This window comes from Centropristis striata, chromosome 9, assembly GCF_030273125.1.
Source record: "Centropristis striata isolate RG_2023a ecotype Rhode Island chromosome 9, C.striata_1.0, whole genome shotgun sequence".
In the NCBI taxonomy this organism is placed as follows: Eukaryota; Metazoa; Chordata; class Actinopteri; order Perciformes; family Serranidae; genus Centropristis; species Centropristis striata.
The window spans coordinates 40,127,689-40,153,898 of record NC_081525.1 but is presented as its reverse complement, the minus strand read 5'-3'; the positions used below and the strand labels follow the sequence as shown (position 1 = coordinate 40,153,898).

General features: G+C 37.0%; 2 protein-coding genes across 2 annotated transcripts; both read right to left on the bottom strand.

Annotated features, from left to right (window-relative positions):
• Positions 1-265: 265 nt before the first annotated feature.
• ndufs7 (NADH:ubiquinone oxidoreductase core subunit S7) lies at positions 266-7,370 on the bottom strand. The gene is made up of 8 exons (XM_059341500.1): positions 7,327-7,370; positions 6,180-6,216; positions 5,383-5,454; positions 5,159-5,279; positions 3,540-3,719; positions 3,159-3,205; positions 2,693-2,781; positions 266-1,104 (listed from the first exon to the last, which is right to left on the bottom strand). The coding sequence occupies exons 1-8, from the start codon at positions 7,340-7,342 to the stop codon at positions 1,007-1,009; spliced, it is 660 nt and encodes a 219-aa protein (XP_059197483.1). The 5' UTR covers positions 7,343-7,370; the 3' UTR covers positions 266-1,006.
• Positions 7,371-12,380: 5,010 nt separating this feature from the next.
• On the bottom strand, positions 12,381-24,300 carry LOC131978007 (transmembrane protein 79-like). Its single transcript, XM_059341497.1, has 5 exons — positions 24,227-24,300; positions 19,331-19,615; positions 15,026-15,583; positions 14,244-14,460; positions 12,381-13,087 (listed from the first exon to the last, which is right to left on the bottom strand). The coding sequence occupies exons 2-5, from the start codon at positions 19,602-19,604 to the stop codon at positions 12,832-12,834; spliced, it is 1,305 nt and encodes a 434-aa protein (XP_059197480.1). The 5' UTR covers positions 19,605-19,615; positions 24,227-24,300; the 3' UTR covers positions 12,381-12,831.
• Between the last annotated feature and the right edge of the window lie 1,910 nt (positions 24,301-26,210).

Genomic DNA, 26,210 nt, shown 5'->3' with positions numbered 1-26,210 from the left:
AAGTGGTTGAAGGACAACAGAGACTCCACAAACCAAAACCTCCACAGCTCCATGAGGTCTGTCATTTTAAACAAGAAGTAGAACGTTAGTGATGATTTGCATAGTTCTGGCTAAAAGCTCATCCTTACTATTGTTATTCAAATATGGCTTATTATAGATTTTAAGAAGAAAGCATTTTTGAGCCATATTTGATCTGATATACACTACCGGTCAAAAGTTTTAGAACACCCCAATTTTTCTTTTTTTTGAACTGCCAGAGGTAAATAAAAAAAGGTAAACTTAACCAAAACTGGAAAATAATGTACATTTCAGAATTATACAAGTAGGCCTTTTTCAGGGAACAAGAAATGGGTTAACAACTTAACTCTATGGAGTCTTGGGCTATTTTGTCCATTTTTGAATTCTTTTCATGTCTTTCTAAGTCATTTTGTGTCTTTTTTTGTCATTTGGTGTCTTTTTTTGGTCATTTTGTGTCTTTTTTTAGTCCTTTAGTCCAACATAAAATGTGATTTTGAATCTTTTTTTTACTTTCAAAACACTATCATGCTCAAGAAAGAATTTTAAATGTTGCAAATGTGCATTAATTTCAGAGTACACTGAGACATTAAACTGCATCATTTTCAATTAAATTCTGGAAAAGTTGGTGTGTTCTAAAACTTTTGACCAGTAGTGTAGTTTAGGGCGAGTTTTAGCCAAATTCTAAACACATTATCAGGAAGTGGAAGATGAAGTCTCTCATACATATATTTTAGCTTTATAGTTCTGTTTAAATAGATGTAAATTAAAAGGTGGGTGTTGAAAGGTTAATGCTGAACTAAAGAAACAGACACTGAACTGAGCTGCTCTGTCTGACTGAAATAAGCAGCAGTGCACTGTGTGTAAATTACAATAATGACTTTATTGAGGTTGGTTCCTGCAGCTCTACACGGAGGAGGAGGAGCAGCGCTCCAAGTGAAACCAGAAATGCACCATTTACAGACCAGATACACACACACATACAACACATTTACTTCCGATACCAGATCCGCACTTTCTTCTCCCGTTTGATTTTCTTCTGCAGCTGTAAAGTCCCGTAGAGGAGAGCTTCTGCAGTGGGAGGACAACCTGAGGGACAGAAACAGGAAGTCAACTCACAGAAACACAACTTCTGATAGAGCCACAGGGTTTATTCAACTTGTTAAATGGGTTTGACTATAACCCATGCCATTTTACATCATTATTAACACTTTATATGATGTCCAAAATGTTTAAGACAAAACTTACTATGTTGGAATAATTATGTTTTACATTTAAAATAAGCCTTGGGGCTCCAGCCTATTCCTTTTTCGGTTGCTGTCTGATGGATTCTTTTGTAAAAAACATGATTTTATTTTGTCTTTGTTTTGTTTTGTTTTTGATTTTTGCTGTTGTTGTTTTTTGTAACCGAAATAAAGCATTCATTCATTCATTTACAAACATCAATTTTTTATGGCAATGTTTTACATAAAACCATACTCTGTAAACTAAAAGAGCAAAAAAACAGAAAACTTTTAAATATGGTTTTATTAATTATATTTATTCACAATTTAAAAAAAGCTATGACGAACAGTTTTGGCCTGCATGCATGTTTTTTTTTCGGCTTAAAATTGTTGAAACAAAGCAGCTAATGTTGGTAGCAATAGCAACAATTTAGCGGACTGCTACGTGTCATTGTTTCTTTCTCTCCTTTCACTTTACACGCCAACGTTAAGGCAGGACCTGCTCTAGGTGACACACAGATCAAAGGAGAAGAGAAGGAAACTGAGGAGGAATCTGACAGCAAAAGTAGTGACATATGTAACTAAAGTTCTATAGAATAGAATAGAATAGAATAGAATATATCTTTATTGTCTGTTCAACAGAGCAGAAATTTGTCTTTCGACACAGCTATAAAAATTCATGCAAAACACACAACAATTACATGAAGTGAGATAAAACAACACTTCAGTAAAAACACAAGATCAATAAAAAGAATGACGTGGGGGACAGTGTTACCGGCCACTATTTAGTATAGCGACTGCAGATGGTAGAAATGACTTTTTACTATTCTGGTGAGTTTTGTTTTGTGTTGTGACTTATTTCTGAATGCCAGAGATGGTCTGATTTACCTGCATGACAAAGAGCTTTGGAAGAACGACACAGAACCATTGTTTGTGACGCAAGTAAGGTTCTATGAATTGTGGATGACCGCCGGAGCTCATGGTCATCAGCTATTTCATCTCCACTCTTGTGGTCAGGAAAAACTAAATGAGATTCATTGTTTTGTTTTTTTTAGTGTGGTATTGATTTGGGTATTGTGAGTTGTGGAATTTCACTGTTAACTTTTGTTATCCAGACAGCGACAACGATGTGATTTAATCTGCTGTTTAACAGCTCAGGGAAGGCTTTTCACAAGATTTTGCTGAATTTATTTTCCTCCATTCAAACATAAGAGCATCATTAAAGTAGGTTGCGAAATTTTCCAATGTGGTTTTTATGGACTAACAAGTCATTTTAATGTTGTATGATATGCTACAGCATTAAGACTTCATACTTACTACTCCACATACTTTGGGCCATAAAGTGCATTTTTGCAATATCCTAATTTTAATTAAGAGTCAGTTTCAGAGCTTTTCATTGCCGTTTATGAGGAATTTGTCGATTTTTAATTTCCACATTGAGCAGGAAAGTTTACCTGGAACGTAAATGTCCACTGGAACAATTCGGTCGCAGCCTCTGACGACGGAGTAGGAGTAGTGGTAGTAGCCTCCTCCATTCGCACAGCTGAAAGAGGACAATTATGAGGACATGGTAAAGGTTGAGACCATAATCCTAAATATACACAACAGGAAATAGAAAGCTGTAAAGGGCAGAAACATTTGACTTGCAGTACACGCAGCATGACCAGGATAAAAACACAAAGCCTCAAACACCAGGTCAAATAAGAATATTTACATTTGGTGTAAATGTTTGTAACCATAAAACAGAAAGAAGAAGACTGAAACAAATCCCAACTAAAATAAACATTTATATATGTTAGTATCAGATCAACTGTGGAGACTTTACAGATACAAGACAGACTACAGGTGCCTGGCAGGTGTTGGGAAATCATTTTTAAAAATGACTGAGAAAAAAGGAGGAGACAGCAGCTGTTAGCGTACCTTCCCATAGAAATGACGTATCTGGGCTCAGGCATCTGGTCGTACACCTGTTGGAAAGAAGACGCAGTTCAGTCTCTTATATAATGTCTGACTCAGCACTAATCCATGCCTTCAGCCTGAGGAAAGCTGCATGCCAGTCTACCAATCCACCAACAGGCTGCTCATAATCCAGCCAGCATTTAAACAGCTATACTGATCTCAGCGCTCCCATCCTGAGACACAAAGAGTTGAGGAAGTCTATGAGCAAAGAAACAGCTTTGTTTTATTCCAGTTCTCAGACCTGAGTCAAACATGAGACAGTGTCTGAGGTATTGTTTGGGGCGTTATTTGTTTAATTACTCTTAAATGTGAGACACTGATTGCTGTCTTTCCCTCACTCACCTTCCGCAGAGCAGGAGCCATCTTATTGGTCAGCGTTCCCGCCACGATCATGACATCAGACTGTCTGGGACTTGCTCTGAACACGACTCCAAAACGGTCCATGTCGTAACGAGGAGCCGCCATGTGCATCATTTCCACGGCGCAGCACGCCAGACCAAAGGTCATGGGCCACAGAGAGCTCTGAGGAAGAAAACAGGAGGGAAAAATCAACAAAACACTCACGGAGCAGACACATAACGCAAGAACTCATGGAAAACATATTTCCAAAATCATTGTTCAACTAGTTAAAGAACAGCAGCACATGTAGAGCTGCTTTAATACATCAGCTTTAAAGAAACAACGTCAGTATACAGACGGGTGCATAATTAATCATTGAACTCAGGAGAAAACTTAAGTACAGCAGAAATAAAGAAAACACAGCCAGACACGACTAAAGGACATATAGTATCAGATACAATCACAGATATCACTAAATATCCAGAAGTGTTTAACTTCTCCCAGCTGACTGTAGCAGCCTGTGATAGACATTGACAGACAGATGGTTCATCTAATCACCTGCCAAGGACTTTTTTTAAAGTGTCTGCCCTTTTCAAACTGTTTCCATTGGAAGTTTCTCAGTTGTTTCTGTGTCACAAACCATCTGGAAGCTTCAGGTTGACATAACAAAGCGGTGCTGTGTTTGCAGGCAGTAAATGTCTGGCTTGCTAACAACTCTTTAATTTGACTTTTGTTGCCTTGAAATTTAAAAACTGAGTTTCACACCTCTGGTTCAGCTGGCACATACTGTTCAGTGGTAATCAACTCCTTAATTGTTGCCTTAACCCATAAGAACCGAGAGCCAGTTATCCTTAAAGGATGTGTTCTATAAGTGAACCACATAGAACACATTTCTGATGTTTTAAAAAAAAATACTAACCCTAAATGTCAAAGATCTGTGATGTGACATATACGTTGCAATGGGTGTTTATGGTATTTATGTTTATGATATTTCTTATTTTAAAATGGGGAAAAAATAGACACATTTTCTGCTTACAGAGACACAAATTTGCCTTTTTCTTTTGCATCTCCATAACATTTATCAAAATTGTGACTTTAATTTGTTTGGGAAATATGGTCAGAACAAGTTAAATGCAATAAAGAACACCCTGTTAACGGATTAGAATTGTTAAATGGGTTTCAATTTAGCCTCGAAACAAAAAATAAGCTTTTTAAAATTAGCTACTTTTCACATTTCTGTTTCCAGTCACACACATATTTTGGAGAAGTCACATGACCACCACACCAGGGTGTTGAGTATACGTCGCTTAGGGATTTAATAAGTTAATGTGAAGAATAAAGCTGAATATGGGAGATTCTAGAAGATTTAAAGTGTTTGTTACACGGGTGTCACCATTGGTTCTTATGGGTTAATACTGCTGGTGTAAATGTATTCTTATGTACTTAAAAATGTATTCAGATACTTCACAGATGCAGTTAGATGACTAAAAGTTGGACCAAACAGTCACAGACGAGCTGGAGTCACATAACAAGCCTTGAGAATTCAAAAGCACTGCACACTGTGATGAATCCACTCCACATATGTTGGTGTGACCACTGTTCACACCTTCTAAACTACTCACCCTGCGTGCCCAGTTAACCAAGTCATCCAGCTTGGTGATAACATATTCCCCCTTGCTGCTGGCTACAGCTGCTGGTTTGGCTGCTGCCACTGCTGTGCTCTTCTCTCTGACTGGGACCACACTGCAACAGAAGGATGGAGGAGATCTTTAACATGTGCAGAGTGTTTACAGTGTGTCTGTTCTTCATTCTGATATTTACACCAGATTATTTCTGCCAAACTTACCTCGTGGTGCTATTCTCACTTTTTGCACTGTTGTGCAGACTCCTTTGATGAAGAGCAAATACTGAAATGGGCCTGTGAAAAGGAAATGCATGTATAAAGTTGATGTATGAATATTTTAATCATAACATGCACATGTTAAAACCATCAATCAAATAATGGAAAGCCCTAAAAAAGTCAAAAACTGTGATACAACAGTGTGAAAATGTATTATTTTAAGACACCGTGTGTGATGGACAGATGGTAAGATTTTATTATGTGATGATGATTTTGTCTGAGCTTCCTAAACTTGATGAAGCTTTAAAGGATTTACTTGACTGTTCCTGTTCACAACACACAGACTGAGCGCTCCTGCTGCCAAATGTAAGAGTACACAGCTCTTCAAGCACAGCCAATGTTTCACCAGTTTCTTTTGAGTGAGGATTGTTTGAACTATTGTCTTCAAATGGAGATAAACAGATCTCAACAAATAACAGGAATCACAAAATATATCAAAATGAAAGATTGGGTAGGTTGGAAGTCAGTTGTTAGATGCAGTAAAGACTATATGTACAGTGTTACATGAGCTACTGGGTGATGTGGAAATTAAGATATTTTTTGTGGATATTCCACTCTGCATTTGCTTCCTACTGAGGTTGAATTCAAGTAGGTGGTCTTGGTACTCTTTTACAATAGATGAGTTTTATATATGTTCATGTAGGTATAAAAGGCTATAAAACTAAAGCAACTGTTGGACCAGCAGGATGGAGAGGAATTAAATTAAGTTTCGAAACGAACGAAACAGATTAGAAGGTTCTTACCTTGTTGAAAAGCTGCCAAATATGGCCAGGCGAGGCGCTGCAAAAACACAAGCATCAAACAGACTTAAGAATTATAATAATGGTGTTATACTGCAAGCAATACATTGTTTGGACTGTTTTATTGTCAACTCATTGACCATGGGGTGATTTTGCTTAAACAGTGGATTTACTGTGCTAACAAGAGACACAGATAACTGGCGAAGGACACAAGTCTGGTAAGATTCACCTCAAGCCAAACACTTCAGCAAGGTCTGGACATATTTAGAAGTCAAAGCTACACCATGTACAGTAAATCAAATGCTTTATTAATTCATTTTTAAACTGTATTAAGAGCTGTTTTATGTGTTTATTGCATGCCGACTTGGAGAACCCAGCCCCGGGTTATTTGTTAAAGCCTTTAGATTAAACTCCACGCAGCATAATGTTCACACACACAGGACAGATATAAACATTGTCTGGAGTTTGGTTTGGTAATCGTTAATCGGATGACGCGCACTGATGCTAATGACATAGCTTGCATTGGCTTTCTTTTTTACTTTTTTACCCTTTTATTTGTCTTTTTATCTCTAACACTGTTCTGGATTGAGTTTATATTACTATTTTATTTTATTGTTTTTACTGTTTTTAGTATTTTATTGTTTTCATTGTTTTTATTGTCTTATTTATACCTATTTGTGTATGATTTATTCTATTTGAATAACTGTACAGCACTTTGGTCAACTGAGGTTGTTTTTAAATGTCTATAAATAAACTTTGACTTGACTTGACTTGACTTGACTTGACGTATCTGGTATGATGATAATTCATTCACAGTGTAGATGAAAGTTCACTAAAATGACCGACACCGTTGCCTGTTTAAAGGGAACATAGCTAGTTGTGTGTGTTAGCTAATATTAGCTTTGACTGCTACTAAACCTGCAGCTGGAGATCATGTAAGCGCTAGCCTGGTTAGCCGCCATGCTAACGCAGACAGAGCAAGGTCAGTGTGCGCGTTCACTAAAAGTTACTAACCGGGTCACCGACACAGTCAACCCACTGGTTGGCGGACTTTAATCTGCTTAATTATCTAAGTGCTGTTGATAACACAAGTCTAAACACACTATAATCTTTATTAAATGCGTGTTTGTTTCATCAAAACATCACTTACCAGCTACCGCCGCCATCTTTGGGATTCTGGTTACGTCAGACTGCTTCCGGTGCGTCTATGAGCGCGAGCTGCTGAGGGCGCTGCTGTTACCATGACAGCCTACAGTTAGCATCATAGGTTAGCATGCTACTGATCTTTGTATTTACTTTTAAAATATCGCGTTTAAATGGTTTAAATGTCTGTTTGTGCCATTTTATCCGCAAAACATATATTTAATACAGTCTGGAAAATACTCTGAATCACTTATTAGACAATAATGTTGGAATAAAACTCTCCACTGAAGCAATAATCTATAAAAGATCAGTGTTACTATCAAAAATCACGATTAAAACCACAAATAACACACAATGTTGACTTTGATTGATTATTAAAATGTCAGAATGACACCAATAATAAAATGTAATCCTATGTAGAAGGTAAACATTTTCTTGAAGCCTTGAGGCCTTAAAGTAAAACTGTAGCTTTGTTTTGATTTATTGATAAATAAATAAAAATAATACAAACAAAAACAATTAAATTAACAACATATTCTATTTATATTGATTTTTTATATTTAAATTATATATACTTTTTTAATATTATATATTGTATAGATTTTTTTTGGGCTGTTTGTGGAGATTTTGACATACATTTTACCTGTCAATACTAATACTTTATTTAAAAATATAGTATCTTGTGCATGAAGGTCTGAATGCTGTTCCAAAAAAGATAATATAATTCTGATGAAAAAATACTAAATTTATATTTTGAAGGGAGTGAGGAGGTCATGTCCTACTTCTCAAATTTAAGAATATTGACTCAGAATAATAAAATGTCAGAGTGACATCAAGAATTATATGTAGACCTATGTTATTGTAGAAGGTAAACATTTTATTAATGTTATTAAAGTCCCCAAAACTCCCTTGAAGCCTTTATCATCACATCTACCTTTTTATACAATTGCATACAATAAGGTTTAAATATTCCTTTTTTTAAAGTCCCAACCATCAATGACGTTGTTCATATCAAATTCGACTGACTATCTTTATTTTAATCATGATTATTTAAAGCTTGATATTTTGAAGGGAGAATAGTTTTTGGTTTTCATTTGTAGATGGAACACCAGTTTGAACAATGAAGCAGTAAATGAAGAGTAAATTCAAATTCAAGCATATTACTAAATAACATAACAGTTGAAAACTGAGCATTTACAAAACATTGAAGACTATTACAGCAATATTAATAAAGTATTTAAGATACTGTTTATTATAGTCTTTATTGAAGCTGTTTAGCTCCCTCCAGTGGGGCGACTTGGTGCAATGTGACAGTCTATTTAAACATTTTGTAATGTCTCTATCATGATTTCATTAAAATTTAAAAGAAACTAAAATAAACTATGTACACAGCTAGGCACTGACATACTTTTAGCATTTTTCTTTTTATTGCATTTTGTATTCATTAGAGTGCAGAGAGGCAGGAGCAGAACAAGGTTGGAATATTGGCAGCTCCACATCAGGATTAATGACTTTTAAGAACCAAACCGAATGTTTTTTGTCGTGTAATATATTTTAGAGCCTTTATGAACTTCCTAAAATCATGCAACACATAATATTTCAGCATATAATTGAAAAAAGAACCAGTTTCAGCAAAATAGTATAGCATTACAATACATCATATACAGTACAGGCCAAAAGTTTGGACACACCTTCTTATTCAATGCGTTTCCTTTATTTTCATGACTATTTACATTGTAGATTCATCAAAACTATTAATGAACACATGTGGAATTATGTACTTAACAAAAAAGTGTGAAATAACTGAAAACATGTCTTATATTCTAGTAAGCAAAGGGTGGTTACTTTGAGGAATCTAAAATACAAGACATGTTTTCAGTTATTTACACTTTTTTTGTTAAGTACATAATTCCATATGTGTTCATTCATAGTTTTGATGCCTTCAGTGAGAATCTACAATGTAAATAGTCATGAAAATAAAGAAAAACGCATTGAATGAGAAGGTGTGTCCAAACTTTTGGCCTGTACTGTATAACTAACAACTGGACTTTTATTATTTCACAGTGAGACATTCTTCCAAAGAACTCTGGAGCACAATCTGCAGGAGTTACTCACTGCAGCCTATAAAAGAACTGGTTTGTACTTTCACTTTAGAGGTTAGCAGTCGACCCAGATAGTCAAATTTGGAGCAGCAGCGCGGCTCAACTGGTCGTGCTACATTCATGATGCGTGCTGTCATAACAAACACATTAATTTAATCACACATATCAGTATTAGATAAAGTCTGTAGCCGTTAGCTCTGAGTGGAGCTGCTGAGTGTCTGACGGCAGCAGACTGTGGTTTCACTGGCAGCTTCCACTGGAGAGAGAGAGAGAGAGAGAGAGAGCTGATGGATGTGAAGTAAAGTTCAGCCGTCTTTCCATGGATTTAAAAGGATAAATTCAGATCCCAGGAGGCTTCGCAGGCACAGCAGCCTAGCGCTGCAGCTAATGGAGTATCAATTAATCAGACGATTATTTTTTGATGAATCATTTAGTCTGTAACATGAGTTGAGAGCTCAAATTACCTCAGTGGAAAAAATAAAACCGCAGTCAAAGTCCATTCAGAGGCTGTTTTGGAACTTTTGATTGGCATGGAAATGTAGACGCATTAAAAACAGAGATGCTATCAAGATGAAGACATTTCTTTTTGAACTTTACTCTTTGTGAAAGCTTTTGGAAATTATTCATTATTCATACTGTTTTTTATTTATTTGATTTCATGATTTTTTTTGTCTTTAATTCCTCTGTGCTCATGTCCTTCAGCCTTATTCTCATTTGATCTGTGTTTGGTTTATTTCCTTTTGCCAGGCACTTTATAACATTGTTCAGTTCCAAATAAAGTTTATTATAATTTTGCCGACACTGTATGGCAGAAGGACAGCTATAAGCTGAGCTCTTCACTTAACACTTTACTTTTTTGCCGTCACTTTTTGCCTCTCGTTAGCAGAAAGCTTAATTATTAGCAACATCGTCTCTCCATATCTGAAATGCTTTGCCAATATTTATATAGGTTTCATTGTATTTATTGTCAGACTCTTTTTTTCCAAGTTTGTCTTCATTTTTGGGGGGTTGCTTTGCAGTATAGGCAGCTGCTGCAACTACTGGAATATCAACTTTTTCTACAGGTTTTTCCACCATTGAATCAAACTTTAACCATCTAGAGGAGGATGTTCCTTTGCATTTGTACAACACCAATAGCAAAACCCTCTCTCTTATTTATTATTTATTACCTTAATACAGACATTTAACCAAAAACCCATTAAAAAAAAGCTGACTTTGAGATAAGGGAACAAGAAGCGCAAAGATGTTGATTCATGTCCAGATTTTAAGACCTATTCCTGCAGCGCTTTATAAAAGTGTGCATGCTCGTCCCTTTAGATGTTTAAAGTCTAAATGTAATGGCTGTCTGATTTAATCCTGCAGAAAACACTGCACCTACACCACAAAGCAAGCCCAAAAAATTAAGATGGACTTATCAAAAAGAGAGTTTGTCAACAATCGCAATAAAAAAACACATGTTGAGAGAGATGGAGGGGAAATGTTGCTAATATTTTAGCCTACTGCTTCTCATGGCTTTGGCTAATTCATGTTTATGTTAATAGGCACGTTTCCATTCGGTACTTTTTCCTCTATGAGCCGCTATGGGTGTGGCTTGGGAGAGAGGATCCGGCCAAGATCCACCCAACTTCACCGGTTACTAAGTAGTCGATGCTGATTGGATACAATTGAGCGTGAATTGAATACATTTGCAGACTGGTGCAGCTGGGAGAGACTGCTGCGGGAGGACTGGGCCGCTTGTGAGGGACTTTGGGATGGCGCTTCTCACGAGGAAGGCAGCACTGCTCGCCGTGTCGGTCTGTTGTCACATCAGAACTCTGTTGGTTGGCCGCTACAAAAGTACCTGTATGCGAACAGAGGCGGGGAACTAACTAGTGGGCGGAGCCAAAACACACATTTACAAAAAGTACTCCAAAAGTACTCAGTGGAAACACGCCTGATGTATCTAGCTAGTGCCTCAAATCCCAGTCTGTCATCTTAAGGGACTTGAAAAGCCAAAAGTTTACAAAGAAAACAGGACGGTAACATGACGGTATACACTGTAAAAAATGTTTGTAGAAATAACAGTAAAACACTGTCAATTTGCATCAGAAATAGGTCGTAAAATTAAACATTGTACATCACCGTAGCAGATACTTTTAATTACTGTCAATCAAAGAATAGTAAAAAACTTTAAATTCTACCGCCATAAACTGTAGAAAACACACAGTTTTGCTGTAAAAATATAAATTTTTCGTGTAAAGTTAATGGAGAAATACCACGATGACACAATTATCCTAAAAGTAATGGGATTATTCTGTATAAATTACAGTTTTTGCTGATATTTCCATTTACATACGCTCACTGTATTTTTTACAGTGATGTTCTGGCAACCACAGCTGCCGGTATTTTACCGTAAATTAAACAGATTTTTTTTTTTACAGTGTAGGGCTCACAATCACAATTGACTGAAATGAATGACGAGTTCTCCTGCAGGTTACTGTATGAAGCTGCAGGAGGAGGGCTGTATTTATAAATTCTGGCTTTTAATTTTTTTTTTCTGTGTTTGCCATTCCGGAAAACTGCCTATCCCAGCTTTAAACCTTTCCTTTCATTGGTAAAATAAGTAAATCTCAGCCTTTGAGGCTGTCAAATGTCAAATAAATTGCCTTTAATTAAAGTAATTTGGAAAGCTCTTTAATCTCCCGTTGACTAAGAAAGTAAGTGCTGCCGTCTTTAGCATCCTGTTTTTGTTTTGGCCTCATTTTGTGCCACAAACCAAGCGAGCAGCAGCATCAGCAGCAAGCCGGACGCCAGCAGGGTGGAGAAGGAGAGCGACCAGAGAACATCGAGAGCATGTTATCATGTAATGACAGTCCCCGCGCTGAAAACACACACTCAGTTCCTCCAGGAATAAACCGCTCAGTCACACTGGTCAAAAGTCAGCGAGGGAACTGAAAACTGGCTGGAAACAATGTTTTTAAAAATGGCTTTTATTCTGTCTTCATCATGTACAAACTTTCTGGACAAGTTAAAATAATAATAAAGTCTGACAATTGCAGTTGCTTTGCTTGTGGTTTTGTAGGTCAAACCAAATTCAGCCATATATATAGCAGAGCTTTTAAGTACTTAGAGTTCAAAACATTAAATACAGGCACTGGAATAGCTTTAAAGGACAAAAGTTTTAAGACTAACGCGTTGTTCAAAAGCGTCCGACGCCACTAGCAGGGAAAGAGCTGTTGCATTTCAGATAATAAGCATGAATCCACATTAAAAAAGTCCTGTATAGGAGGAGCAAAAATACTAGTTAAGCTGTCACAGACTTGGAGGTTATAGTGGCAGCATGTGTTGCTGTGCTGAACTGCAGACCACAGGAATGGCCTATTTTCGGAATAGATCTCCTCCTCTGAGAGAAGAAAGCGCAGCTCGCCTCCTCACTGAGCGTCCAGGATGTCTGTGGGTAGGATGTCTGGTTTGCCACTCGGGCTCTGTGATGTCTCCCCTGACCAGGAAGAGGGGGTGACCTGATTATAGAGCACGTCCTGAGAGCCAAAAAGTGGCTCTTTGAGATTCAGGGTGTACATGAGGAACAGATTCAGAGCCACCATGGCGATGAGCGGGAAGAGCGTCAGGCCGGAGCCGAAGCCTCGCCAGGAGCTGCACACGTTCAGGCTGACCCAGTAAACAAGCCTGCAGAGAATTAAACACAAAACAGGAAATCAGATCAAGTTTACTTCACTGATAAACACTCACAGCCTCGCTGACGGACTATCACAGAGCCAGATCACCAGCAAAACTACTTCAGCACTTTCTGAAGTAAAAGTACCAATACATAGATACAAAATGACTCCATTAAAAGGTAAAAGTAACATTTGACTTTAGAGTAAACGGTCTCAACTACTGTTAGAAGAACTGCCATGAAAGTCGGTTCAGATGTTCGTTACCCTCTCAGGATGCATTTTAATCTGTTGTTTTGTTGTCTTTATCATGAATTGGTCTCTGTTTAAAGCTGGGGTAGGCCGTTTTCTTTTCTTGGCATTATTCGGGAAATATTCAATGATAATAACCTTTTAGCATTCTGTAACTAAAGTGGTCTAACTATAAAGTAAACTAGACTTCTATAATGTTGAAGTTCCTATTGGCTGTTGTACCAATAAAGATGCACATGCCTTTCCCTTTCTATGGTGATCAGGATTTAATGGTGGATAAGCTGCAATTCCAGCACTGGCAACAACTGCCAAGTAATTAAAAATGAAACTCTGGCGATAAACACAATGTGTCAAAATCAGCCAATGTGTTTCCAAAGATGGAAAGAAATTGTTGTTCGATGCAGCAAATTCAAGTTCATGTTGATGTAGCGAGCTAGAGAGTCTGGAGAGGGTTTCACAGAACACAAGTTTGCTAAAAAAAGAGTATAATAGTTCTCATAGAAGTGCCACTATGTAACAGTATTGGGATCATTGAAATGAATGAGTACTTGTACAAGTTAATGTAGGCTGTAAGTGTATATGATCAGCCTGGTCTTCAAAAAAATACCTATAATCCCATAAAACAAAAACTGCAAGATAATTTCCTTTTTAGATGGAAATGTATTTTCTCCAAGATTACCATTGTTTTTGATGTATCATGTGTTTCTAATCAATGTCTCCATAGGGTCGGGGTAGAAGGACAAACAAACAAAAAGACTTTTACCCAGGAGGACGTAGAACCAAAAGTCAGCTTTGACTTATTTACGCATCAATTGTACTAAATATAACCCAAACTATGATCTTTTACTAAACCTAACCACATAGTTTTGTTACCTGAAACTAACCAAACACTCCTCTGGTGAACATTTCAGCCTCACCTTCCAAAGATGAACATGGCGACCAGTATAGGCACCAGCTTCAGCTGGTCTTGAGGCAGTAAAGTGGCCATGACGACGAGGTTGAGGACGTAGAGGAGCAACTGTTCCAGGGACGCCTTGACGAACAGCTGCTGCACGGCGCTCCTTCTGGGAGTCGACTCCTGCAGGAGGCTGAAGGAGGCTGTGCAGAACTGGCACGCTGCACCCAGGAGCATCGCTGCGCAGGATAACAGAGCAATAAGTCAGTTAACATCTTGAACCCTGGCCATCTTTCCACAAACAACTCAGAGCTGCACTTGATCTCTTCTGACAGCACACTTTGTCATTATAATATCGTCATTTGAATACAGCAGCCGCCAGCAGAATACATGCAAATACTCCTCACTGTCATCAGCTTGACAAATAGGTGAGAGGAAAAAGGTCTGGACAGGCTTCGCTTTGGATGTTTCTGCCACCTGCCCCTTCGCTTCTGGTCGCCCAGGTTGGAAAGTGATTAAAATATTCTGAAACAATTAGGCCACAGCCTGGGAGACGAGAGAGCAGCCAGCCTCTTATTGTAGTTTCCATTTAAAGATATGTGCAGGAGAAGGAAATTATGCTTCTCTGCAGAGGCCCGGGGAGACGTCTGCTGCTCTGAGGTTGGAAGCGCATGAAATTAAAGGGGACAGGAGTCTTTGAAACATTCCAAGACGAGGCGGCCAGACAAACCAAATCCTCTCTTAATCTTTATCTTTCATTTGTGGCTGTTTCTAAATGTCAGTGTGCAGGTGTGTGCAGCGTACCGAGCAGGATGGGGACGGCCGCCACCACGCAGCAGCACAAGGTGAAGACGATGCGGCTGGCTGTGTCGGGGCAGTCGGGGGGTCTAATGGGGACGTAGAAATAGAGTGCATAGAGGATCCCGGCCGCACACAGCAGAGAGGCCAGGACTGAGAAGAAAGCAGGAACTCGGCCGTTCTGACAGCATCTACAGCAGCAGCAGCACCGACCCCGTTCTGAAGCCTCCTCCGGGGCCTCCAAAGTCTCTCCCCGCCCCTCGGAGCTCCACACCGTCAGCTCCACGCTCTCTGGCGGCCGGCCTATCAGAGGCAGGCCCTCGTCCACCGTGCTGTCCAGATTGGTGGATTCTGGACTCCATCTGGGCGAGTCTGTGCCGTTGGGAATGTCTCCCTGAGAGGCCGGGGCTGGAGTGCTGATGCAGTTTTCCGTGGCGGCGTCCAGATTGTGCGCTGTGATGATGGGACTGGAAAGAGTCTGATCCAGCTCCTCTTCCTCTGTCTCATCTGCTCCTGGCTCCACTGGGAGGTCCTCACTGGGCTGCTGGTGGCAGGGAGCAGAGCCTGGACAAACCAGAGCACATCTAAATACACAACCAGGACCTAAAATACACAAAAACCAGAGACTGAGAGCAATCAGCTGCAGACTCACAATCATCAATCACTGCATGTCAGGACACGCTCTCACGTTTCATTAGGAGGAGTGGCACATGGCCGGATGAACCAACCAGGGGCCCAAAACTACTGTTGACCCCACATCAACCTGTGTGTGTTTGTGTGTGTGTGTGTGTGTGTGTGTGTGTGTGTGTTCCCACAGTTAAAGTGGACACAGAGAAACAAAACCAAACAATTCTCATGTGCAGGAATATTACAACATGACCAACGTCTTTCTGTTTTTAGCTTGCGATCATTTTATTTTATTTTTTCCATTTAGGAATATGAATCATGAAACTCAATATAAACTGTTAAACAACAGTTTCAAGGTATACTAGGCATGACAATTGGCAGTCATCATACCTGGTAACTGGTTTGTCTTTGGAAAAAAAGAAAGAAAATTAATGTGATCTTCAAGTGTGTATCTTGAGCCACACACACACACGGAGCAATAATTGATTATTTCTAAAGAGGAATTACTTTTTTTAAAGGTCCCGCTCCTTTTTTCCTCCTTATTTCAAGCAGGAGACAAACAGCTATCTTCACACTTTTTATTTTCAAAAGGGAGACTTTTAACACATACTTTAAGTTGAAATGTGATTAAAGCTTTTGTCCAACCAAATATTTTTTGTCCTGTTGGAAAGACCCTCCTGTGTAACATTTACTTGCAAGACATACTGATACTGGATTTGTTCGGGTCCCCTGATCAATTGTAACCTTTACCAACTGAGGTCACCTCAACCACTGGACCAGTGAAGAGGAAAATACCCGAGAGACAACTGAAGGTAAACTCTGTGCGGATCTGGTCGCTATCTTGTTAAAGTTTCTTCTTCACAGTTTTATAAATGGAATCATATTACACAGAATGTATAGTTATTCACTTTCTAAGTGTTTTAATTGTTGCTGCATCCATTAAACATCTAAATATCTATTATATCTAAATGCATCTTGGTCGCAGGATTGCAAACCTTCATACTATAAACGAGCTACGAGGTCTCAGGACTCATGCAGGACTTTAGACTCTCAATACGTCTTAAACTTTGTCTCGTGTCTGGATTGAATATAAAAAAAACTTTTTTCTAGTTAGTTGGCTATGTTAGTTATTGCATCATGTCCGTTCCACATGGACTTTATTAAACAGCACAGCTGCTGTTGCAGAGATGAAATGTTTGTCAGACAAAACATGATTTTTTATATAAACAGGAAATTAGCACCAGCTACCAAACAAGATCCCAACAGATTTATGAGTTGACAGATATTATCGGCCGGTATTGGTCTCTATGCTGTCTGATATGTGTTGTATGAAACTTTTTTTTACACAATATATAATATATGTGTTGCTTGCCATTATTTAGAAATGGTGTTGGGTATTCATTTTTTATTTTTTTATTTTTTTTAATAGTCAGCAATTGACTAAAACTGAACAGTAATGATGTTTATTAAGCTATCAAATTTATTCCTATTTATTCTTTATTTTCTCGGTTATCATTTAAAGAATTTATTGGCATTGTAATACATTGTTTGTATAATGTATAACAATGTTAAATATTATGTAATAAAGTTTTATGTTTGAGAAAGTAGCTCTTTGGGTACATTTGCAGAGCACTGAAATATCACAATCTGTGTGCACAATCTACATAAAAAAGGTTGAATTAAAAATTACTGTATCAGCAAACATATCGGTTATCGATTAATTTTCCCTCTAAAATCAATATCTGCATCAGTCATTAAAATCCCATATCGGTTGGGCTCAATACAAAATCAATGCTTCAATATTCAAGTGGCTGCAAGATTTATTTCATTCACCAGCCAAAAAACAAATCTATTGAGTGTCAGGAGGGGAAAAAATGTAATTTCCAATAACAACAATAAAACAACAGGACTTTATCTGCTGTCCAGAGCTTGACAAACAAGTTCTCCTACACAACTATAGTTTTTTTTAAATATTCCATCCACATGAACTAATGCAGGATATTTTATGAATTAAAAAGTGCAGCATTCAGTCATCATATGATGAGCGATGAAGGATTAATCTCACTTTTGTGACAGAAGAAAATAGAGATTAATAAACCTGCCTGTTCCTGAAGATAGTGGTTAAGTACCTAAATGTAACTGTAACTTATTATCAATTAAAACAAAATAAAAGTAAGAAAAAAAACAATTTCCCACCTTGCAGTGCTTAGTTATGTCCATTCCAGCACCACAAACAACTTGTTAAAATGTCAAACTGTATATTAAACTTTATGCATGGTTGATTCATTCCAGAGCTCCTGCTGGTGGATCTACACATCTGCACTGCAACAAAGCCAACTTGTATTTTTTGGCCTAAAACAGTGATTTAAGTTGGTAAAACTTGGAAATATAAATTATTGACATTTAGGGCAATAATGTAAGTTAGCACAACAAAGGAAGCCAGTTGTCTGCTCAAAAACAAGTTGGTGAGTTGTTGTTACTTATATCTTTAAGTTGGGGTTCACAACAAGGGACAATAGTTCTGATAACTCTTATTTCTTTGTTGGGAAATGCGGGAAAGCAGTGAAATTCATTAGCGTAAGCTAGCGGCTAACTGATGCTTGCAGCTAACTGATGCTAGCGGCTAACTGATGCTAGCGGCGCTGCTTGTTACAGCTACAAGAGTAGCCATTAGCGTATCAATGCTAACTCAAAATTGTGGTCACAACATTAGCTGACATTTCATAGCAGCGTTACAATCGTGCCAATTCAGCACATTGCAGAAGTTAGCAGAAGTAAGGATTAAAAGTTATTACAAAGTTAAATTATAAGTTAGTACAACTTACAGTTGAGTTGACAAAAATCTGAATTTTGAGTTGAGCAAACTCAAAAACAAAACTTAAAATATTTTGTTTAATTGTCCAACTTAAAATTTTATGGAAGTTTGTTGCCTTGAAATTTTGAGTTCACCCAACTTTTCTTTTTTTGCAGTGTACTCAACCATATAAAAAAACAGTTATTAGGCTATTATAAAAACATACAGAGGTGGAAAAAGTATTCAGATCTCTTACTTAAGTAAAAGTACTAATACCACACTGTGAAATTACTCCGCTACAAGTAAAAGTCCTGCATTCAAAATGTACTTAAGTAAAAGTACAAAAGTATCAGCATCAAAATGTACTTAAAGTATCAAAGTAAAAGTACTCGTTATGCAGAATGGAGCCGCTCAGATTATTTTATATATTCCAAATATTATATTAGATTATTATTAATGATGCATTTCTCAAGGTAGGGCTCATATTGACTACTTAATATTCTGTTATGAGGTTTATTTTAAAAATTGTCTAATCACCTAAATTTAGTGTTTTTTTATGTTAAACCTCAACCTGTAAAGTAACTAAAGCTGTCAGCTAAATGTAGTGGAGTAAAAAGTACAATATTTGCCTTAAAATGTAGTGAAGTAGAAGTATAAAGTGACATAAAATGGAAATACTCAAGTAAAGTACAAGTACCTCAAAATTGTACTTAAGTACAGTACTTGAGTAAAAGTACTTAGTTACTTTCCACCACTGTGAAGATATTAAATGTTGCTCCACTTTAATCAGCCCTGACTTTGTCTCAGCCCTCAAACTAAACTTCAGCCTTTTCCTAATTCGTTCTGGCCTCCTCAGACCTGCAGCCGGCAGACAGACAGTAATAACTCACTCCTTGGCTGACTGGCTGCTGGTGGCGGTTCCAGCGAGCGCTGGGAGCCGGAGACGGAGTGGGAGGACGAGTGCAGCTCCTCCACCGAGGACTCGGGACTGTCTGACACCGGCGCCAAGGAGATCTGAGTGTCCAGGTCCAGGAAGGGGGAGAAGGAGAGCCGGGTGGGGTCTATGTCCTGGAGCTGGTTGATGATGTCGCTGATGGACTCCTTCATGCTGTCCAGCTCCTTCACATTCTGCCGGTTAGTGGCCTGAAGCCCCGAGGTGCTCATAGTCTCACAGCCTGAGGACAGCAGGAGGAGGAACAGACAGAAGAACAGACAAAAAACTGGTCAATCACCATAACAGGGACACACAGGGCAGTAAAACCAGCAAACTCCATCTCCTCCAAGGGAAGAGGAGCCAAATCAGTCCACGTCTCTGAGAAGAATCCCAGAGTTTCATCTGTACTTTCTATGTTTTGGTTACACTTTATATTAAGGTCCTTGTAATAACCATTAATTAACAAGTAATAAGGCCCTTGTAAGTCCTTACAAGATGCTTATTAACATTATTGTGTGTTTATAAGCTTATATAAGTGTTACTTATATATAATATATATATATATATATATATATAAATACTTTTAGCATTTTTTTTATTGAATTTTGTATTCATTAGAGTGCAGAGAGGCAGGAGCAGAACAAGGTTGGAATATTGGCAGCTCCACATCAGGATTAATGACTTTTAAGAACCAAACCGAATGTTTTTTGTCGTGTAATATATTTTAGAGTCTTTATGAACTTCCTAAAATCATGCAACACATAATATTTCAGCATATAATTGAAAAAAGAACCAGTTTCAGCAAAACCTAGCATTAGAATACATCATATATAACTGACAACTGGACTTGGTAACGCTTTATATTAAGGTCCTTGTAATAACCATTAATTAACAAGTAATAAGGCCCTTGTAAGTCCTTACAAGATGCTTATTAACATTATTGTGTGTTTATAAGCTTATATAAGTGTTAATAATGGCATTACAAACACCCATGACCCACCCATTATGTCTTTGCCATGCCTTTATTAATCTTATTTTGTTTGCTTATTGATATTAAAATATACTTTATTGCTCATCTATTATAAGTTAACTATAAATTAACTATGCTTTTTGCAACTACCGGATCTAAAGCGAGAACAATGCCTTATTACTTGTTAATTAATGGTTATTAAGGATCTTATTATAAAGCGTTACCAAAAAAATCTTACTTCATTGTTTGTTTGTGTTTTGTCTGATTCTTATTGTTTAGTTCTGAGCTTTAACCTTTTGTTGACTTTGTGTTTTCTACTGTTTTTTGTGCGTTTGTTGTTGAGTTGTATGTATTTTCGGAGGTTTAAATGCTGTGCAGCATGCTTCATACTGACCCTATAAACCTGAATAAACATCAAATATTGCAATATTAAAATTAGTAGTGTAGTAGTTACCCACTTTTTTCTTTTCAAACATCTGGTTGCACTTCTGCAGAAAGACACTACGTTATAATCTACCCTGACAGAATATTTAAGATCATTTAAAAAGACTTTGGAAAAAAGTTTCAAACCAAGCTAAAATATGTTGTCTTTGTTTTTTTGTTTTCTTTTATCCAATTATGCTTTAATCCTGAAGTTTACCCACTTACATTCACTTTCACACTTTTTATTAACAATCGCAGCATTTTCCCTTCGAATTAATCAAGTATGAACCTTTAAAACCAAAAACTCCACTGGGACTTTATGTCGAGTGAAGTGAAACTGGTTATGTTCTGTGAGAATAGAGTCTTTTTTGGGAATAAAGGAAATCAGTGTTGATATGTCTGTGGTTCTACAATAATCAGCACTGACAGGAAGTCAGAGTTTATCTTCCTCTGCAAGGTAACGCTGCCTGTGCAGGTTTAAAAAAAGACTTAAAAAAAAATTTCTTAAAAAGGTTTCCACACAAAATCACGTAAAAACATATGATCTGATTTTATGCTGATAACATTTAAGATTAATATAAGTAGGTTAATGATGGCAGATGAAGCCCCCCCACAAATATATATATAAATATATATATATATATATATATATATATATATATATATATATATATATATATATATATATATTTGGTCAGGAGGCGAGCGTTGTTGTGTCGTTTGGGGCCAACTTACACAAATCCTCCTCATTCTGCCTTTAAGTTTGGGGAATATAAAAATGTTTTCAAGAGTTTGGGAAATATACTTATTCACTTTCATTCCGAGAGTCTCTTTGTTAAATATGAATCTACAGCAAACAGCTGGCTAGCTTAGCTTAGCATAAAGACTTGAAATTGGGCTCCAAAGGTTTAAAACAACAACATTTTAAAGCTTTGATTTCTGTGAAATATGAACAAATGGGATATATTCAGTTGATTAGTGATCTTCAGAGGTGCTGGCTGTCTTTATGCTAAACTAAGCTAAGCTAAGCTAAGCTAAGCTAAGCTAAGCACCATCTTCATATCATCTTCTCATCTTACTGTTAGTGAGAGTGAATAAGTATATTTCCCCAAATGTAAAATGAATCAGAGTTAAATAGAAAGCTTTGTGTTTATTCAGTATGAGCCAACAGTAGAAATGTTTCCTGCTGCTGCAGATACTTTTCAGCTAATTCCTGTTAAAGTTTGACCCGGATCTTTTAAGTGACTTAATACCTGAAATATATGTATTTCTAATATCTTGCCAGTGAACCTGCATGCAGCTTTATGATGGAGCAATATTTTTTCCCAATCTTTATGGCTTGTGTGGCTCCACATCTCAGGTTATGACCTCAGTGTGGTTGTGTTGTTATCAGTGATTTAAAAGGGCCTCAAGGGGTCAAAGCATCAGTATTTCACTCATTTTTAAACAGTAAAGAGTTTAATTTATCCAATATATAACTCATTCTCTGCTCTAAAGAAGTGAAAATATGTCATATTTCACAAGAAAAAAATCCAAACTTATCTTCTAAATAAGAAAGTTGGTAACACTTTATATTAAGGTCCTTGTAATAACCATTAATTAACAAGTAATAAGGCCCTTGTAAGTCCTTACAAGATGCTTATTAACATTATTGTGTGTTTATAAGCTTATATAAGTGTTAATAATAGCATTACAAACACCCATGACCCACCCATTATGTCTTTGCCATGCCTTTATTAATCTTATTTTGTTTGCTTATTGATATTAAAATATACTTTATTGCTCATCTATTATAAGTTAACTATAAGTTAACTATGCTTTTTGCAACTACCGGATCTAAAGCGAGAACAATGCCTTATTACTTGTTAATTAATGGTTATTAAGGACCTTATTATAAAGCGTTACCAGAAAGTTTTGTCATATGTTTATCTTTCTTTTTCCTTTGAATCATCTGATGAACCATCTGAACACCACTAACTGGGCATATAGTTTATAGTTCCATGTAGAACAAAGTGGTGCACATATGCTGCAGCTATTTGTTTATTATATTATATTTAGGTGGTCTAGGGGTTATTAAACACTTTTATCCTGTCCGTCTATTGTCTGTCTAGTATTATCATGAGAGGCTTTGTTTACCACTAAATAAATCTACCTGCTGGTACAAATAAAGTTACCTGAGCTGACAGCATGACATAACATAAGGCTGGATGACATCACAAACACTGTGAAACTAATGTTAAAATAATATCATTATGAAAAAAACCTTAAATTACATTCAACAAAGATTACTCAGGATTAAATAGTTTGATTACCAGCAGTGAAAAGTAACTAAGTACATATAATCAAGTACTGTACTTAAGTTCTGAGATACTTGAGTGGCCTCTTTTCATTTGATGCTACTTTATAGCCTTTTATTGAACTAAATATCACATTTCTTTCTTTCTTTAGATTGATAAACAGTATATAAAGTGTATGAACAGCACGTGAAACAGTTAAAATCTGCTTCATTTCGAGCTAACTGACAGTTGACGTCCTGTATAATCACTACTTTTACTTTTTATACTTGTACCGATACTAATGTGGGCAAAATCTTAATAAAACATCATAATAATCATTTATTCATACAGCACATTAGAAAGTATTTTCCCAGCAGAAAAGCCACCAGACAAGTGGTAAAATGATCAGAAATGGAAAGAAAACAGATGAAAACAACGTGCTTTTTTTCTCCCAGTGCATGATTATTACTTAAAGCGCGTAAAGTATATTTATGGGACGTCGCTTTGGCCAAATGACGGTGAAATAACGCAGATCACGCGCCTTTGTTTCTCCGCAGCTCTTTGAACTGGATGGTGAGTTTCATTGACATCTGCAGATTGAATATGGAGCATTTTCTTCTGGATGTTTTTGGCGCACATCCAACTGTGGCGCAGAATCGGCACGCAAAATCTGCGGCGGGGAATCTTCCTCCAAACAAATGAGGACTTTACCATGTATAGCCTAGTGCGCAAATTAGGACTGGTTGGCTGTTTGTGTCGGAGGGAATAAATCTCTGTGGTTATCAGAGGAGGTTTTTTCAGCGTGGATGTGGAAACGCGCGTAGGGGGCAATGTGCTTTTACTCCCCGCTGAAAAAAAAACCCTTTTCTCCCGCTGCTGAGGAGCAATTTTACAATTCTTCTTCCACAAAGCACGTAAAGTAAAGCTCCTGTGTGGTGGAGTGTTGGGTCTGCAGGAAATGCCTCGTTTGGTGATAAATAAATCAAAGGCGGCCGCGTGAATCTGCGCGTAAAGGACACACAAGTCATTCTCAGATAGCAGCGCTGAAACCTTATATTATGTGGCCATTCAGCAGCAATTACAGACACATTTCACACACAAATGTGATTTAATGTAGCTGCACGGTGAGCCAGTCTAACGCGCTTCATTCCAGCAGAAACATGCCGCTAATAAATGGACTTACTTTAGTCGGAGCGTGCAGAGTATTTGATGAGTTTACTCTTCTCGCAGTAAAAAAAAAACCCTCTCCGTCCTTCTCTGTCTGTCTTCCCTCCCCCTCCGTTTGCTTTTTGTCTTGCTGGATCCTGAACTTCTGAATCAAATTTCAGGACGGACAAAATACTAGGATTTTCCTCCGCCCACTAGAGTTTTTTTCTTTCCTGGGTACCATGTCCAACACCATATGGAGCAAATAAAGCAGGAGGAGGAGGAGGAGGAGGACTTTCTCTCAGTTTACCTCCACATTCAACAGTAACAATCACATCCATCACAAACTAAACAGCACAGTAAACATTTACACTCAGACTAAACCTCTAATATTAATACACAGTGTGTTCTACTGGCTAATGACTTCCCTGCACTCTCTTTAACTCCTTTATTTAGTAGTTAGTAACAGTAGCAATAGCTCCAGATACTCTGTTACAAGGAGGGTTTAAAAAACTTTATCATGATATACACTACTGGTCAAAAGTTTTAGAACACACCAACTTTTCCAGAATTTAATTGAAAATGATGCAGTTTAATGTCTCAGTGTACTCTGAAATTAATGCACATTTGCAACATTTAAAATTCTTTATTGAGCATGATAGTGTTTTGAAAGTAAAAAAAAGATTCAAAATCACATTTTATGTTGGACTAAAGGACTAAAAAAAGACACAAAATGACCAAAAAAAGACACAAAATGACAAAAAAAGACACCTAAAGACACAAAATGACTAAAAAAAAGACACAAAATGACCAAAAAAAGACCCAAAATGACTTACAAAGACATGAAAAGAATTCAAAAATGGACAAAATAGCCCAAGACTCCATAGAGTTAAGTTGTTAACCCATTTCTTGTTCCCTGAAAAAGGCCTACTTGTATAATTCTGAAATGTACATTATTTTCCAGTTTTGGTTCAGCTTACCTTTTTTTATTTACCTCTGGCAGTTCACCACTTACCTTTGGACCCTTTCAAGCTGGCCCCTTTGTTTTTAGCATTAATTTAGTATTATTAACTGGTTAAGAGTTTGTGCTTTTTATTCCATCAATTTTTTAGTTATAAAACATAAATACCAAACAATTTACTGTCTTAACTGAAGTTATAGTCTGCTCATGGCATTCAATTTCTTTATGGTATCCTCTTTAATAATAAAAAAGGACGTAAACTGTTAAATAAATATTTTTTCTGGCTTTTCTACATTATGATTCTGAAACCTGAATGGTTCATTTTATAGTTAAACATGATTTTTTTTTTTTACCATAGTCAGCATATGAAATATTAATATTTATTTCCTTTGATTTAAAATCAGACAAAGCCATTTTTCTAGTACTAAGCTAGTCAAGGGACGACTTTTATATAATATATATGAATATTACAGCAGTATTTCTGGATTACCCCTTAAACTGTAATAAAACTGAAAGTGATGCCACATCTTTTCCATTTGCTTCTGTAAACCAGACACTCTGCTGGTTCTTTCCTGCTGCACAGGAAGAGACAAGTTTTATTTGTTCAGCAGCAGGAACGGCATTTTTTTTTTAAGAAAATAAAAAAACTACAACTTTTGTGACACCACAGAAACTCAGCAGAAATCTCAGAGAAGATGTCAGAAAGATAAAAACATTTCAAATACCTGGATAGTTTTTAACTTTGACGATCACCTTTCATCACTGAAACAGCCTTCAAGACAAACTGCTCATATTTCGCATTAAATCAGATATTATTTCACAGAACTGAAACAGATTAAAGAGAAAATAAAGTAGGACACGAGTGTTTTATTTTGCCTTTTTATTATTATTATCATCTGGATGATTTCATTGCATAAAAAAGCGTATATCTAAAATATACAGAGATAACATCGGTTGATTAGCGATATAATCAATAAATAAAAAAGAAATCATGACTATTAACATATTTCAAGTTTTGTCTTTTATATACACACTGTGGAATGAGTGATGGAGGAAAAGG

Excerpts from the sequence above, each read along its gene's own strand:
- ndufs7 (XM_059341500.1), bottom strand. Across the intron at positions 3,720-5,158 it reads TGGTTAACTGGGCACGCAGG|AGCTCTCTGTGGCCCATGAC; the intron begins GTGAGTAGTTTA and ends TTTCTTCCTCAG. Across the intron at positions 1,105-2,692 it reads AGTGGACATTTACGTTCCAG|GTTGTCCTCCCACTGCAGAA; the intron begins GTAAACTTTCCT and ends TCTGTCCCTCAG.
- LOC131978007 (XM_059341497.1), bottom strand. The coding sequence starts at position 19,604 with ATGAGCACCTCGGGGCTTCAGGCCACTAACCGGCAGAATGTGAAGGAG. Across the intron at positions 15,584-19,330 it reads AGCAGCCAGTCAGCCAAGGA|GCTCTGCTCCCTGCCACCAG; the intron begins GTGAGTTATTAC and ends TGGTTTGTCCAG. Across the intron at positions 14,461-15,025 it reads GGCCGTCCCCATCCTGCTCG|CGATGCTCCTGGGTGCAGCG; the intron begins GTACGCTGCACA and ends TATCCTGCGCAG.